This window comes from Schistocerca piceifrons, chromosome 2 (assembly GCF_021461385.2).
Source record: "Schistocerca piceifrons isolate TAMUIC-IGC-003096 chromosome 2, iqSchPice1.1, whole genome shotgun sequence".
NCBI lineage: Eukaryota > Metazoa > Arthropoda > Insecta > Orthoptera > Acrididae > Schistocerca > Schistocerca piceifrons.
The window spans coordinates 743,144,670-743,162,669 of record NC_060139.1 but is presented as its reverse complement, the minus strand read 5'-3'; the positions used below and the strand labels follow the sequence as shown (position 1 = coordinate 743,162,669).

At 41.1% G+C, this 18,000-nt stretch overlaps 1 protein-coding gene across 2 annotated transcripts in view; it reads left to right on the top strand.

Annotated features, from left to right (window-relative positions):
• The window catches only part of LOC124777944 (ubiquitin conjugation factor E4 B), a 297,870-nt gene that overhangs the window by 21,574 nt on the left and 258,296 nt on the right, over window positions 1-18,000 (top strand). For both annotated transcript variants that reach the window (XR_007015809.1, XM_047253495.1), the window contains exon 4: window positions 9,590-9,777. Coding sequence is in view for 1 of the 2 variants with exons in the window: in XM_047253495.1 (XP_047109451.1) it covers window positions 9,590-9,777 (188 nt within the window). In the remaining variant the exon portion in view is untranslated. The remainder of the gene's footprint in view (window positions 1-9,589; window positions 9,778-18,000) is intronic.

The window sequence follows — 18,000 nt, the reverse complement described above, 5'->3', positions numbered from 1 at the left end:
TCGCGACGCTGGAAGTTTGCCCAAGCCGATTGGACACTTTTTTCGTCTCTAGCGACATTCGATGACCGTCGCTTTCCCAGCGTCAACGATGAGATCACACATATTACCGACGTTATTCTCACAGCTGCGGAACGTTCAATACCACGCACCTCCGAATTGCCCCGGCGCCCCCCCAGTTCCTTGGTGGAACGAGGCATGCCGTGACGCAATACGTGAGCGGCGACGTGCTCTTCGCATTTTCCGTCACCATCCAACTTTGGCAAACTGTATCCGATATAGCAGCTCCGTGCGCGATGCCGTCGCGTCATCCGCGATAGCAAGAAGGCAAGCTGGAAATTCTTTATTAGCTCATTTAACACCTTCACTCCCTCCTCGGAAGTTTGGAGTCGGCTTCGACGGTTCTCAGGCGCGCCTAGTTTCTCCCCGGTCTCTGGGCTCACTGTCGCGCATGATACCTTAGTGGACCCCGTCGCAATTTCTAACTCATTGGGTCAGCACTTTGCTGAGATTTTGAGCTCTTCAAATTACCCGCCAGCGTTTCTCCTGAAGAAATGTGCAGCGGAAGTGCGACATCTTGCTTTCTCCTCTCAAAATCACGAAAGCTACAATACTGTTTTCTCCATGCGGGAACTCCAACATGCCCTCTCTTCTTCTCGCTCCTCCGCCCTAGGACCGGATGGTATCCATGTCCAAATGTTGCTGCATTTATCAACCCATAGCCTGCGTTACCTCCTTCGCTATTACAATCGAATTTGGACCGACAGTACCTTTCCCAGGCGCTGGCGGGAAGCTATTGTCGTTCCCGTTCCGAAACCTGGAAAGGACAAACATCTCCCCTCTAGCTATCGCCCCATTTCTCTCACGAGTAGTGTCTGTAAGGTTTTGGAGCGTATGGTGAATTACCGTTTAGCTTGGTGGCTGGAATCCCGCAGTCTTTTAACACCAGCCCAATGCGGATTCCGAAAGCATCGTTCTGCCGTTGACCATCTTGTTGCTCTCTCCACTTCTATCATGAACAATTTTCTCCGGAAACGCCAAACGGTAGCAATATTTTTTGATCTGGAGAGAGCATACGATACCTGTTGGAGGACAGGCATCCTCCGCACACTGTTCTCTTGGGGCTTTCGAGGCCGGCTGCCCCTTTTTCTTCGCGAATTTATGGCAGAGCGCACATTTAGGGTGCGGGTGAACACTACTCTCTCCCGTACTTTCTCCCAAGAAAACTGGGTACCCCAGGGCTCCGTGCTGAGTGTTGTACTGTTTGCCATCGCCATTAATCCAATTATGGATTGTCTCCTTCCTGATGTCTCGGGCTCCCTCTTTGTGGACGATTTTGCGATCTACTACAGCTCTCAACGGACCAGCCTGCTTGAAAGACGTCTTCAAGGATGTCTCAATCGCCTCCACTCGTGGAGCATCGAAACCGGCTTCCGTTTCTCACCCAGTAAGACCGTTTGTGTTAATTTTTGGCGATGTAAGGAGTTTCTTCCGCCCTCCTTACATCTGGATCCTGTCAACCTTCCGTTTTCCGACATCGCTAAATTCTTGGGTCTTATGTTTGACAGAAAACTGTGCTGGTCCTCCCACGTTTCCTATCTTTCGGCTCGCTGTCTGCGTTCCCTTAACACCCTCCGTGTCCTGAATGGTACCTCCTGGGGAGCGGACAGAGTGGTCCTTCTCCGCCTCTATCGCGCCTTAGTGCGCTCGAAATTGGATTATGGAAGCATAGTCTACTCCTCTGCTCGGCCGTCTATTCTTCGGCGTCTCGACTCTATCCACCACCGTGGATTACGTTTAGTGTCTGGAGCTTTTTACACCAGCCCTGTGGAAAGCCTTTATGCTGAGACTGCTGAACCTCCGCTGTCCAATCGGCGGGCAGTCCTTCTGAGTCGTTATGCTAGCCATCTGTCTTCCATGCCTGCTAATCCAGCCCATGACCTTTTTTTCGACACCTCCTTTGATGTCGGGTATGCAGGCCGCTCCTCCTCCCTACTACCCCCGGGAGTCTGCTTCCGTCAACTGCTCCATTCTCTCTCCTTCTGCTTTCCTAAAACCTTCTTGACAACTTGGGGTACAGCACCGCCTTGGCTCCGTCCCCGGATCGACTTGCTCAGAGACCTATGTCAGTTTCCCAAGGATGGTACCCCTACACTTGTCTACCGTCGGGCATTTGCTGCTCTATGTGCACAAATGACAGAAGCCACATTTATTTACACCGACGGCTCGAAAACATCGTTAGGTGTAGGCAGTGCCTATATTGTTGGCGACACCCCAAATCACTTTCGGCTTCCCGACCAGTGTTCGGTTTATACTGCGGAGCTTTACGCTGTTCTCCAGGCTGTCCACTACATCCGCCGCCATCAGCGGATACAGTACGTAATCTGCTCAGATTCTCTCAGCTCTCTCCTAAGTCTCCAAGCTCTTTACCCTGTGCACCCTCTGGTCCACCGGATTCAGGACTGTCTGCGCTTGCTCCACCTGGGGGGCGTCTCAGTGGCGTTCCTCTGGCTCCCGGGACACGCTGGTATCTGTGGGAATGAGGTGGCCGATATAGCGGCCAAGGCTGCAGTCTCTCTTCCTCGGCCAGCTATTCAGTCTCTTCCGTTTACCGATCTACGGAGCGGTTTATGTCGCCAAGTTGCTCATTTATGGCATGTGCATTGGTCAACACTTCCCCATAATAAATTGCGGGAAGTGAAAGCCCTTCCTTGCGCTTGGACCTCTTCCTCCCGAACGCGTCGTCGGGAGGAGGTAATTTTAGCTAGACTCCGGATAGGGCACTGTCTTTTTAGCCATCGACATCTTTTAAGCGGTGATCCTCCCCCACTCTGTCCCCACTGCTCTCAGCTGTGGACGGTCAGACACCTTTTAATTGAATGCCCCTATTTTAATCCGTTACGCTCCCGTCTACAGCTATCGCCTGATCTATCGTTGATTTTGGCAGATGACACGCGCTCAGCTGACCGCGTTCTACAGTTTATTAGTGACAGTGAAATGACGTCAGTCATTTGATTTTTTTTTTTTGGGGGACAACCAACCCCTTTCTATAGTGGATTTTTAAGCATTCCTTCTGCCTTTAGTTTCTCAAATTTTATGACTTTGTTCCCCTTGCTGCTGATTTTAAATTTCGTTTTTTTCCTGTTTCCTACGTCACGGGCTGGGCGCTAATGACCATAGAAGTTTTGCGCCCTAAAACCACAATAAAAAAAAAAAATAAAACAGCATGACCACATGTCAATGGACACCTGTTTGAGCATGTAAAAAAGTATCACAGTGAACAGCACCAGTGGCTAGTAGTTATATGATCTTTAGCCTCAGCTGCCTTTAAAATTTTTGCACTAATGGGAGTCGCATACTATCAGCTAAAGTGGAAAGTAGGCCAAATCCCATCACTACCAACCTTCAGCCTACTGGTTCAATTAAGTCACAGCAGTACCAATTAGAAGCACTATGACTAAGGGCAATGTGCACCATGAACAAAGACTTCTGTGTAGAGATAAGTGCTATTGAAGTTGGACAAATAATGTACAATGTGATACCATGAGTGGAGGAACAAATACAAAGTGTAAATAAACTAGTCTTTTTATTCCAGTAAAATTCAAGGGCGAATTTTTTTCATGACAGCGAGGGGTGTAAAGGGATAAAGCTATAAAATGAGACTTGGAAACAGAAGAAGAGCATTGTGAGGAAACCAGGGCACTGCCAAATCGGTTGCAGCCAGCGAGGGGACGGACTGCATGGTCAGTGACTTTGCAATGTTTTTGTCACAACAGACGGCACTTGTCACTGACGCATGCAGCAGCCTGCAAGAGTATTGCAACCCAGTTGTGAGAGCTGGCAGTCACTGACACATTGCAAATAGTTTGGTGCAAAACACTAACTGATGTGGACAGCAGAAATCAACATGGAGAAGCTGGATTTAAGGACTCACAAATCAGGCAGTCAGTATGAAACAAGAGTCCACTATTGTGACATAAAGTCTGTGCGGCCTCATCCAGGTCATGAACTTCTGTCTGCCACCTAAACCTCTGGAAGCTGGGAGCAGGTCCACAGGGTGCCAACAGAAGATCACTAAGCCCTGAGCTCAGAAGTGTGACACAGTCCAAAGTTCCTGTAGCCGCCGCTTCCACCCACACTCACAATGGCCAGGAAACATTGGAACCTTGTGATGCAGCAGGAACAGCACAGCAGTGAAGTGTGCAGTCAGCAGTCTGAGCCCATCACCTCTGGAAAGAACCAGTCATGTTCTCCATAGTGCCCTCTGATGATTGTAATCAAGCCTTAATAAAGAAATCATTGTAACGATCAGTGGTCCTCCTTCAGCTGCACAACATCCTTCATCAGCAAGGAATCAAGGCTTACTCTAAAATATCAGAGCTGTCCTGTTATATTCCCATTGTACCATTTATCAGCATTTCTACCTGTTCCATTTACATATGGAGTGTAGGAGGAATGGTTGTTTAAATGCCTCTGTGTGTGTCATAAGTACTCTAATGTTATCTTTGCAATCCCTCCAAAAGCGACATGAAGGAGGTTGTAGTATGTTGGTAGGTTACTCAGTTGTAGCTGATTACTGAAGCGTGGGAAGTAGGCTTTCACGGGGTTGTTGCATTGATATTCAAGCAACTGCCACTGTGATGTTCTCCCATGGGTCAAACAAACTTTTATCATTCATGCTGCCCTTTGTTGTATAGGTTCAATATTTCATGTTAGTCCATTTGGTATAGGTCCCACAAGCTTTTGTTTTAGGTTGGGTCGCTCCATTGTTTTGTAAGCAGTTTCCTTTGTAGCCTAATTGCATTTTCTTACTGTTCTACCAATGAACTGAAGTCTGCCTCCTGCTTTACCTGTGACTGAGCTTAGGATATTGTTCCATTTCATACTTCTGAAGATTGTTACACCCATATATTTATTTATATGAGTTGATTAATTCCAGTTGGCTCTGATAATGTAGTCGTGGGACATTACTTTTTTTTTCATTTAGTGAACTGTACAATTTTATGTTTCTGAACATTTCAAGCAAGTTGACAATCTTTGCACCACTTTAAGTATACAGGTTACTTTTCCGGCTCAATATTGTGTAAAAATCAACACCCATTTCTTTTAGGCACTGTTTATAATGTATGTGTTTTACAGATTTTTTGTTGATATCGGGTAATGCAATACACTTTCTAAACAAATTAAAAGTATTTTGAATATTTTTGAATGTGCTTAGGGTTATTAAAAAATTACAAAGAAATTGATGCATTTTTTTTCCAAATGCTTCCTCTAATTGGGTACCATTTAATCGAATGTTACACATTTGAAGGAGACCTAATTTTTACCACATATGCATGACATGAGGGCTGAGGTACTAATTCCACCTATTATGTATATTACAAGAATAAAAAAATATGACATCTTACATTTTAATTTTTATAATTTTTTCCTAATAAAAATGTTATTTTTTTCTATAATTTAGTTGATTCTGCAATGAAGCTTAGGTCTACTACATAAATATGGACTATTGCAAGTTACAGGTAAAAAACTAGAGTAATGCTGTGTAAGCTTTAGGAAATATTTGTACCTGAATTCTGAAAAATACAACTTGTGGTAAATTGTGAATGAAGGTATGAGTCCAATCAAACTGTGCCTCAGAACATTCCTAAAGTATAGTCTTCATCCTGCAGCATTTCTTCATCTTTAAGGTTCCTCTTGGCATTCCTTTTAGCACTTCGTGCTTCTTTGGCAGCTTGAAGAGCAAATCTTTCGGCTTCATGCACCTGTTGTCTGTCACACCCAAGCAATTGATCTTACATATTAGAGCCGCATTTCATACCTAAATTTCTCAGGACTTCCAACCTTCCTATCACTCCATCATTGAAACATATCACTGCATCTAGTACACCAACTTTTAATGTATTTAGTCCTACAAAAACATTCTTGGGTAATTTTTCCCATATGCAATGGCTGAAACTTTCATTTGTTTTCTGAGTACCCCAATGAAGACATTTACTAAGCAAAACAGGGTCACTCAGGTGTCTAAAAATTGGTTTTATTTAATTCATAACAGTGTCAAGAATAGATTGCTTATGATGGTATATTTGACCACTTTCTTTTGCTTTTTGGTAACCACATCTAGAATCTGTTCCTTTAGGGCAAAGTCTGTGAACAGGGTGGTCATCTGTGGACAATGTATGAAAGTAGGTGGCCCTTACAGCTTTTCTCATTGCTGTAACATCATTCAGAGGTGCAGTTTGTCTAATGGCAAGTCCGTAATAACTCTGAAGAAGGTCTATTTCAGTTTCTGTCAATCTGCTTCGACCAGACGGAGATTTTCCATCAGATTGCAACTTTCCTTTCATTTCTCTTCGTAGCTTCCTCAATCTAGCACCCATCCTCTTTTGCACATGTCCACAATACTCCAGTTTTGTTACCAAGGTATCACCATAAACATTGAACTCATTAATTTTATTGAAAGCAAGCTTCAGTGTCCCCATCGCTTAGATACTTCATATATCTTATGTTATAAATGGGCACTGACCTCTGAAATATTTATATTAAAAATTAAGAAATTCTTCCAGCTGTATTTAAGGTGTTGATTTTATTTTGGCAGCCTTAAATACAGCTGGAGGAATTTATTCATTTTTAATGTAAATTTATACCAGTTTACGTCCCACTGTCCTCCATTTCAAGTAGGATGTACGAAGATCTGAAATATTTTGAGCTCCGTCACACTCCATACCTCCACTGTAACCATCATAATTCGTAGAACACTGATGTTCAATATATCCTTCAGTGTTACCATGGCAGGTGTGGCAGTACACTCAATGTCAACAATTTTTCCATTCTCCAGAGAAGTAGCACTTACACCACCATTCAAGGAACGATATCCTTGACATTGCCATGTCCCATCAAATTCAACAGCAATGTCCCTGGTTCCATTAATATTTACAGTTTCCTCTACTGATGTTTTATAGATGCTTTAGACACAACCACCAAGGCACCTAAAATTATTTTTATGTACTTTCTGAACCTACTGGGAGGAGGAGGAAGGTCCATCAAACCACAAAATGTTTGAGCAGCATTTTTTCCTTCTCATATTGCATGCATTGCATAAACCAACTCCAATTTCACATCATATGAATTATGCACAATGTTTGAAGTCATTTTCGAGGTAGATTTATTGCAGAATCTACACAGAACAACTAATTTTGACGCTAAACCCTTTCTGCTACTTTGTTGTTCAGTTATTTCCAGACAGCCTACACCATCACATTGTTTACATTTCACCACTGCCTTTATCAAAGAAGATAAGATGCCCACATCAACAACAACAACACATCCACTACAAACAGCCTCATTTTTAACACAAAAATTTGAATCACCAGGAGGCATACCATGTGAGAGTTTCTTCCATGAAGAACTGATACATAGGTTACCTTCAACAGTGTGGCTTGCTTTGTTTGTGAACTGGTTACCACGGAATTTCCTTTTATTGAATTTCTTGATGGGTGGCATAGTTTGTATTTATTGCACACTAAAGGATATGTACTTCCACAAATATGTGTAGCACTTGGGCTACAAACATTCAGCAACACGTGAACAAATGCTTCAGTGAAACAAAAGTAGATACTAGCAAAGATAATCATTTACAGATACTAGAAACCTGTACTGTTACCAACATATACAATGTATCGTATGTATAATTGCTAAAAACAGAAAGTTCACAGTTCTTTTTTTAAATAAAACTGGTTTCTGTAACAGAAATAAAGTGGTCGTAGTGGCATACATGACCATAACTTGAAAATTTGGTATGTATAGGTCATTTTTCATTTGAAACCCTATGATGTATATATCAATGTAATCAGGAAAGACTATAGAATTTAATAAAGTCATTAAAAAAGTTCAATTTTTCCACCATTTATAAGTACCCTGTATCCTTAAAATCTTATCAGTTGATGCTTGCCAACTGTAACCATGTACATTCATTGCCTGGTTTCTGTAAGTGTAACGTGTCACTAATTTTGTGCATGATGCTTGCATGAGAGTATTATGGTAGACATATGCATTTACACGTGATTTGCACTTGATAATGACACTTCTACCAAAACTGCCCTATTTGTGGAAAATGAAATTTTTAACAGTCATGTGAAATGTGTGTCTTCAGTGGATAAAATTACTCAGGAATGTCAGTGAGATGGTATTAGATGGCTCAAAGGAAATTTTATGATAGGAAAAATTGTAAACAATAAATAGAAACTAATGATGTGAAGATATGCCATTTTTCAGTTAAGATAGCAATACCACAAAACTACAAACTTAGAGAAACCTGCACAGACTTTTCAAGAGTTCTTCAAATATATCTGTACTCTCTAAAGTTGACTGAGAAACACATATAGTTATTAATGAAAAACATTGCATTATGGAGGTAAAGTCAGACGAAGCACCCAAAGTCACTCAACGTATGACAAAAGTAACAGTGCCTAGAGATGATTCAGTGGTTAAACTGGACAAAAATTAATACAAAAGAAATGTGAAAAACTTTTTACAGAATGTGTGCCAAGCAATAACTTTATTGTATGCATAGGTCATTTTTCATTTGAAACCCTTTGATGTATATATCAATGTAATCAGGAAAGACTATAGAATTTAATAAAGTCATTAAAAAAGTTCAATTTTTCCACCATTTATAAGTACCTTGTATCCTTAAAATCTTATCAGTTGATGCTTGCCAACTGTAACCATGTACATTCATTGCCTGGTTTCTGTGAGTGTAACATGTCACTAATTTTGTGCATGATGCTTGCATGAGAGTATTATGGTAGACATATGCATTTACACGTGATTTGCACTTGATAATGACACTTCTACCAAAACTGCCCTATTTGTGGAAAATAAAATTTTTGACAGTCATGTGAAATGTGTGTCTTCAGTGGATAAAATTACTCAGGAATGTCCGTGAGATGGTATTAGATGGCTCAAAGGAAATTTTATGATAGGAAAAATTGTAAACAATAAATAGAAACTGATGATGTGAAGATATGCCATTTTTCAGTTAAGATAGCAATACCACAAAACTAAAAACTGAGAGAAACCTGCACAGACTTTTCAAGAGTTCTTCAAATATATCTGTACTCTCTAAAGTTGACTGAGAAACACCTATAGTTATTAATGAAAAACATGGCATTATGGAGGTAAAGTCAGACGAAGCACCCAAAGTCACTCAACATATGACAAAAGTAACAGTGCCTAGAGATGATTCAGTGGTTAAACTGTACAAAAATTAATACAAAAGAAACGTGAAAAACTTTTTACAGAATGTGTGCCAAGCAATAACTTTATTGTACCTTTTGTTTCTCAGGTTTTTCATTTATTGTTATTGATTCTAATAATTACATATGTACTGTCATAAAACAAAACTTCCGTGAAGAGTTTCCCGTTGCTGGAAATATTCAAAAGGGATTGTTCTCGTCAAACACACACAATTTATGTAGCAAAGATAGACTGCTGATCACAAGAGTGATTTGCTTGTGTTTAAATATGTTGGTAAAATATTTCATTTGAGATCTTCAATTGTACGTAATAATGCCTCTACTTTTCTTTACAGCAAAGACACCACCAGTTCTAACTACACAGAAAAGTGATTCTCAGAGCACTGACACATCTTCCCAGATGGAGGTTGACGAAATGCTACCATGTGAAAAAAGTGCTTCTACTTCACAGATGGATGTAGACTCTGGCATTGAGAACATGGAGGTAGAAGATTCACGTGAAGGCACAGGCCTGAGGCACCGGGTAAGATAACAGATACTTGAAGTTGTTTATTGCATTCATCGTACAATGTCAGAAAATTCCAGCACTTTATCCACAAACTTTTTCTGTTCTAACCATTTACTTACTGTGCATGGACTCCTCTGAAATACTCTCCTCCACCATTGATACACCACTTCCACTTCTGGAATCAAAAGTAGTCTCTGGCTGGATCGCGCGAAGCGCCCTCTGTGAATTTTCTTCTCTCTCATCCATCGTTGCAAATCTTCATCCTTTCAAAGGAGTTTTCAACTTTGGATGTAAAAAAAAATAAAGGTATGCAGGGGTCACGTCTACATCTACATCTATATGTACATGTACGTCTATACTTTGCAAACCACCATGAGGTGCATGGCAGAGGGCACACCCCTTTGTACCAGTTATTGGGGTTTCTTCCTGTTCCATTCATGTATGGCAAGCAGGAAGAATGATTATGTGAGTGCCTCTGTGCCTGTAGTAATTATTATATTCCCAATCCCTATGTGAGCGATACATAGGGGATTGTAGTATATCCCTAGAGTAATTATTTAAAGCCAGTTCTTGAAACTTTGATAATAGACTTTCTTAGGATAGTTTATGTCTGTCTTAAAGACCTTGCCACTTCAGTTCCTTCAGTATCTCTGTGACACTCTTCCACAGATTAAACAAATCTGTGACCTACATGCTGCCCTTCTCTGTATACCTTCATATCTCCTGTTAGTCCTATCTGGTATGGATCCCACACACTTGTGCAATATTCTAGGATGGGTTGCACTTGTGATTTGTCAGCAGTCCCTTTTCTAGACTGATTGCACTTCCCTGATTGGGGAACAACAAACCGAAGCCTCCCATCTGCTTTTCCCATGGGGTCTGGAGAGTATGGAGGGTGAGACCACAAACTGATTTGGATTTTAGTTCATTAGTCACGCACTAACAGGGATGAATGTGTGGGCATGTTATCGTGATGCAAGAGCCATGAATTGTCTCGCCACATTTCAGGCAATATCCTTCTCACATTTTCTCGCAGGCATCACAACGCATCCTGATAGTATCACTGATTAACAGCTTGTCCCTGTGGCACAAATTCATGAGGAACTAATCCTTCAAAGTCGGAGAAACCCATCAGAGTGGCATTGATATTTGACCTGACCTGACAAGATGTTTTTGGTGTTGGAGAACATTTCCCGACCCATTGTAAATATTGAACCTTGGTCTCAACATCATAACTGTAGACCGATGTCTCATCACCAGTTATGATTGTCTAAAGGAACATTTCATTCTTATTTGTGTGATCCAAAACTCTTCACAGATTGTGAGGCGAATGTCTTTCTGGCCTTGATTCGTGAGCCATGGGATGAACTTGTGGCAACATGATACATTCTGAGATGCTGTGTCAGGATTAAATGACATGATCCAACTGAAATGTTTCATTCTTCTGCAATCTTTCAGAGAGTCAATCTTGGATTGGCATGCACAGATTCATTGATGTTGCTGACATTGGCGTCGTCAGTAGACATTGAAGGGTTTTCTGAATGATGGTCATCCTTAACTTCCATCCGGCCATTTTTAAACCGTGTGAACCATTTTTAACACCGAGTACAGCTTAAGCACTGATCTTTGTAGGCTTCCTGCATAATTAGGTATGTCTCTGTAAAGGTTTTCTTGAGTTTCATGAAAATTTAATACTGATGCATTGCTCCTCCAACTCTGTCATCTCGAAATTTGCAAAATGTGCAACACAACATTCTACTCAATATAGCACTTACAGCACTGAACAATAACTAACAGACATACAACGGTGAAACTTCCGCCAGTTACATATTAAACACAGGCGTGTGGATGGATGCTAACCGCATTTTGCTCCAACACACCATTGGTGTAAAATTATGAATGTTCTGGAATTTTTTGAACAGGCGTCGGAGAACAGTATCTTATGACTGTGTTAAATCTAATTAACTAGATGTGCTAAGTAGTGGAAAAACTTAAGATTACCACTTGATCTGCACAGAATGTCTTAAATACTTTTACAAATTGTGACAAAGATCTCTCATGCAGAAATATGGAAACAATCCAGTATAAATGTTAAAAAAAATAACAAATTGTCAGTTTCAAATATTAATGAACAAACCATTTTACAAAATTTTCTGTTCAGAAACTCATTTTAATTGTGCGTGTACTCATAATATTTGTGCATATATGAAAATTTTGCCATGGTATACCAGGGATTGGTAACATCATAGTGGTAGGTTTGAAACTGCAGTCTACAATTATCTCTTCGTCCTGTAATACACCTTCCACTAACAGAAGAATTCACGGTCTAACGCTTGAAATATGTGCATCGTACCAAGTAGGATGTGAAGTATCTGTGTTTCTGCGTTAGGGCAAGTTCAAAATGTGACTGCCAGTGATTTACATTTCACACAGTCTGAACCAAGTATCGAGAAGGAAGTCAGTACCCATAAATCAGAAAAGATGAGAAAATAAATTTTTTCTTCCAACTTCAGTGAACCTACCATGAAATGTTTTGCACAGAACGTGGACTTTTTAATGAGTGATCTGAAGCCTTCTGAAAGACAGTCATATGATTGAGGTAAAAATAAACCATTCAACTTGATCCAAAGACATAATGGAGTGTGACTGTGTAAGTCCAGACACCAGACATGTACTAAACTTTTCTCCTGTGGATGTTGCTTTCTTTCAGCATGCAGGTTTTTCCAAAATTAGTACTATTAGCATTTGATATGTAGGATGCACAAAACCAGAGTTCTTATTCTTCAAATTTGTGACAAAGGCTTCTAACATTTCTTTCTAAAATAGTTTTCTCAATATAAATTTTTTATTCAATTTGAGATGAAAATAGACATGAATGCAGACCCATTACACTTCATTAGAGAGGAACTGCATATGCCACCTGAAGATATCAATATTGCCAAATCATCTCTTACACAAGTCATAAAAATCACCAGGTCACCGAAAGGAAGTAAATGTTGTGGCAGTGATCATGTTACAACCTAAGCACTAAAGTTTTACACTGATTTAGTAGTGCCTCACCTGCACGCCTCACCCTCTTGATGCTTGACATTCGAATTGATCACGCACTGGGATGTAGATAAATTAACAAAAAGTCTCAGTTCTGCTTACTGCACCCTTTCATTCTGTTGACCTGCAGAGTGCATTGCTAGCATACCTTGGCACGATACTATTGTATGGCATAATCTTCTGGGGCAAGGCAGCTAATGTCACATAAGTATTTATTCTAAAGAAGAGTTCCCATACATATCCTCCCTAATGGTATTTGTGATTATCAGCAAGGGCCAGTTCAGGATGAACCATGCAGTTCATAACTTCAATACTGGATGATGATGATGATGATGATGATGATGATGATGATGATGAGGTTCCATACTCTGAGGAGCGTAGGGAACGATGCGGGAGACCCGCACCACCGACTAGGCAAGGTCGTAGCATAGGTGGTTGGCCATTGCGTTCCTCCAACCGTAACGGGGATGAATGATGATGATGAAGACAACACAACACCACCCAATCATCTCGAGGCAGGGAAAATCCCTGACCCCGCCGGGAATCGAACCTGGGACCCCGTGCGCAGGAAGCGAGAACGCTACCGCAAGACCACGAGCTGTGGACACAATACTGGAAGTGAAAGGAATTTCTACACAGTGTGTATTCCTATCCAGGATTCAGAATAGATATCTACACTGTTGACTCAAAACATTATGACTACTGCCCACTGTGAGATGTAATGCCATTTGGTGGTAGTGCAGGCACGTGACACAGTAAGGAAAGTACGTAAGCGGAGAAGAGACGTGAGGAATCATTCTAGCAATGATGTTATTATTGTTGTGTTGTCCACTCCAGAAACTGGTTTGATGCAGCTCTCCATGCTTCTCTATCCTGTGCGAGCCTCTTCATCTCCGAATAACTACTGCAACCTACATCCTTCTGAATCTGCTCAGTGTATTCATCTCTTGGTCTCCCTCTAAGATTTTCACCCTCCAATACTAAATTGGTGATCCCTTGATGCCTCAGAACATGTCCTACCAACTGATCCCATCCTGTAGGCAAGTTATGCCACAAATTCCTCTTCTCGCCAATTCTATTCAGTACATCCCCATTAGCTATGTGATCTACCCATCTAATCTTCAGCATTCTTCTCTAGCACCAAAGAAGCTGCTATTCTCTTCTTGTCTAAAATATTTATCGTCCATGTTTCACTTCCATACATGGTTACACTCCATACAAATACTTTCAGAAAAGACTTGCTGACACTTGAATCTATATTCTATGTTAACAAATTTCTCTTCTTCAGAAACGTTTTCCTTGCCATAGCCAGTTTCCATCTTATATCCTCTCTACTTCAACCATCATCAGTTATTTTGCTCCCCAAATAGCAAAACTCATCTAATCTAGTTCCCTCAGCATCAGCTGATTTAATTTGACTGCATTCCATTATCCTTGTTTTGCTTTTGTTGATGTTAATCTTATATGAGGCGTGTTTTTTAAGTAAGTACCGTTTTGAAATTAAAAAAAGATGTGCTAAGATATCTCAATAATTTTATTTTTACATGAAAGTGTGTACCTTAATCTACAGACTGACGCCATTACAGTCTGATTCTTCCTTGTTTACGTTGTCTACTGAGTGTTTAAAATGCCTCAGATAATCATGAGTCCCGCCGACTTTGAAGTACTCGCTGGTATAAGATTTCTTAGTGCTAAAGGCCTAAAAGCGATCGATATTCATCATGAGATCTGTGCAGTTTATGGAGAAAACATTATGAGTGATGTAATTGGTTCACTCTGAGACACCTGGACACTTCCCGTGTTGAGAGCCCTTTCTGGTACAAAGTAACAATGGGTACGCAATTGAACTATGGTATTGACAGTCTAGGCATGGTTGAACTACAGACAACACGAACCGTGTACCTCCTTCCTGGCGGAATGACTGGAAGTAATCAGCTGTCGGACCTCCTCCATATAACAGGTGCTGCTCATGCATGGTTGTTTACATCTTCGGGCAGATTTAGTGACACCTCTAAACTGTCAAAGGGACTGTGCCTGCGATATAATATCCACAATCAACGTCTATCTTCAGGAGTTCTGGGAACCAGAGTGAGGCAAAACTTTTTTGATGTGTTTATAATCTACCTGAAACCTTTCAGTGTCTCCAGGCCTCTTCCACATATGCAACCTTCTTTCATGATTCAAACCAAATGGTAGCTGTGATTAAGTTATGCTCTGTGCACAATTCTACCACACAACTTTCTCTTTCATTCCTTACCTCCAGACCATATTCACGTACTACTTTTCTCCAGTTGAGTTCAAGTCCCCCATGACTATTAAATTTGTGGTAGGTGTGGGCCTCATGTCTATCTTGGCTACAATTATGCATTCACAATGCTGTTTGTAGCAGCTTATCTGCATTCCTATGTTTCTATTCATTATTAAACCTACTCCTGCATTACCCCTATTTGATTTTGTGTTTATAACCCTGTACACCTTACCAGAAGTTCTGTTCCTTCTGCCACCGGACTTACTGATTCCCACTATATGTAGCTTTAATCTATCCATTTCCCGTTTTAAATTTTCTAACCTACCTACCCAATTAAGGGATCTGACATTCCATGCTCCCATCTGTAGAATACCAGTTTTCTTTCTCCTGATAATGATGTCATCTGGCGTAGTTCTCGCCTGGAGATCTGAATGGGGCACTGTTTTACCTCCAGAATATTTTACTCAAGAGGACGCCATCATCATTTAACCTTACAGTAAAGCTGCATGCCCTCGGGAAAAATTACAGCTTTAGTTTTTACTTTCTTTCAGCTGTTTGCAGTACCAGCACAACAAGGCTGTTTTGGTTAATGTTACAAGGTAAGATCAGTCAATTATCCAGACTGTTGCCCCTGCAACTACTGAAAAGCTGCTGCCCCTCTTCAGGTTTGTCTGGCCTCTCAACAGATACCCCTCTATTGCTCTATGGTACAGCTATCCATATTTCTGAGGCACGCAAGCCTCTCCACTAACAGTGAGGTCCTTGGTTCATGGGAGAAGGCTTTACAAAATCCAGTCAAAGTGGCGGATTGCTATGGTGAAGCTAGTGAGCTATAAGTGTGCTACTCTCATGAGCATTTCTGCAGAGCGCTTGAAGGACAGTGAAATCACCAGTAGGCAGTCAGATGTTCGACATCCTTGCCTGATCACAGAGCCCACTGTGTAAAGCAGGATAGGCAACAGGCTGTGGCAGATCTGACTACAGAATACAACGCTGGTGCAAGCACAAGTCATGTGGAGCACATCACTCGGCACAAATTGCTGAATATGGGTGTCTGCAAAAGACAAGCCTCCATTTGTTCCCAGGTTGACCTTAAGACATCATCAATTATGGTTGCATTTGGTACAGGATCATTGAGGTTATACTGTGAATCAGTGGAAAAGTGACACCTGATCAAGTGATTCACATTTCTTGCTACACGGTATTGATGCCACAGTACAGATACGCCATCATGCAGTTGAACGGCTGCTCAGAATGTGCAGCATGCAACAAGCCATGGATGGAGGACAATGGGGACAGTATTATGCAGTGGGGGACATTCTCATAGGCTTCCATAAGACATATGATAGTAGTCTAAGACACCATGACAGGTGTGGACGAAGTGAATATTAATTGCAGACCTATTTCTATCCCTTTACGTTTGATGTGTTCCCTGAAGACGATGGCATTTTCCATCAGGACAAGTTAGGATAAGTGTCCATGTTGTAAAACTATAATTGTGGTATCGTGTTCGGGGAACATGGCAGTCAATTCACAGTGGTGCCTTGGCCACCTGATTAGCCTGATGTGTGCCTGATGAAACATACTGTTACATCATCTGGCCCAGCAACCCACCAGCCCGTAATTTACAAAATTGCATGACCTGTGCTTATTTTCTATCTGGTACCATGCACCTCTGGAAACTTACTAAGGTGTTGTTGAATCCATGCAATTGATTATCTGGTGTATTGCATTCAAAGGTGGCCCAACACACTATCAAGCAAGTGGTCATAATGTTTTGGCTCATCAGTTATGTGCTGGGGCAAAAGTCTATTACAGGATACCAGCAGTCAAAAGACATGAAATTGAAAATCTTCAGGCATACAAAAACAAAGTAAAAGAATACCCTCATTATCCATTCCTTCTACAATTTGTCAGAATATTTGGACTCAGTGATTTAAATTCTACCTAACTCTAATGTTTATATTAAATGTGTTTTGACAATGCCCTTACATAACCAGCAGAGCGTTATGAGTAAAGTTACATAAATGATTTATTGGCAGTATTTGATAAAAACATCAGAGTACTGTAGGATGGAGGCCAGTGGATGTTTTCAATGTAACTGTTCGTCTCCTGGTGTAGTTGGTTCTGCCTGTCAGTGTCTTGTATAAATTTAATGCCGCCTTAACAAAAACTACAAACAAACACACACACACACACACACACACACACACACACACACACACACACACACACACACAGTTTTATTGTAACCAGTTGCCAGTATCCATTTAGAGTAACCGCATTTTGCAGCACGCATAGCAGCTGTATGAATTGAAACTGTGTCAGTTTGTTGTGATAGGGCTGAGGAAGTATTTAGAGCCATGTTAAGAGCAGTGCTTTATGCAGCTTGTTGGGAATGCATGGTGGGAAATTTTCACAGTAAATGATACGACTGATCCCACAGATATTATGAGGTGTTAAGATATGGATAATTTGGAGCCAAGGAAAATACTGTCTTTCTATTCTCTTCCAGCATTTGCAAACATTTATAGTCTTATGGTAAGACACATTGTCTTTCTACTAAATCACACCCTCTACAAGGACAGTCACCTTTAAGCACAAGTGACACATGGACTCTGAGGATGAATTCGCACCTAAACTGGTTGAGAGTGGCCGGCCGGAGTGGCCGAGCGGTTCTAGGCGCTACATTCTGGAACCGCGCAACCGCTACGGTCACGGATTTGAATCCTGCCTTGGGCATGGATGTGTGTGATGTCCTTAGGTCAGTTAGGTTTAAGTAGTTCTAAGTTCTAGGGGACTGATGACCTCAGAAGTTAAGTCCCATAGTGCTCAGAGCCATTTGTTTTGGTTGAGAGTGTAAATGTCAAATGTCCTAATTTGAACTGTGGCCTGGCATGTAGTTACGAACTGTCAGGAAATTTATATAACATTGTGTTTGA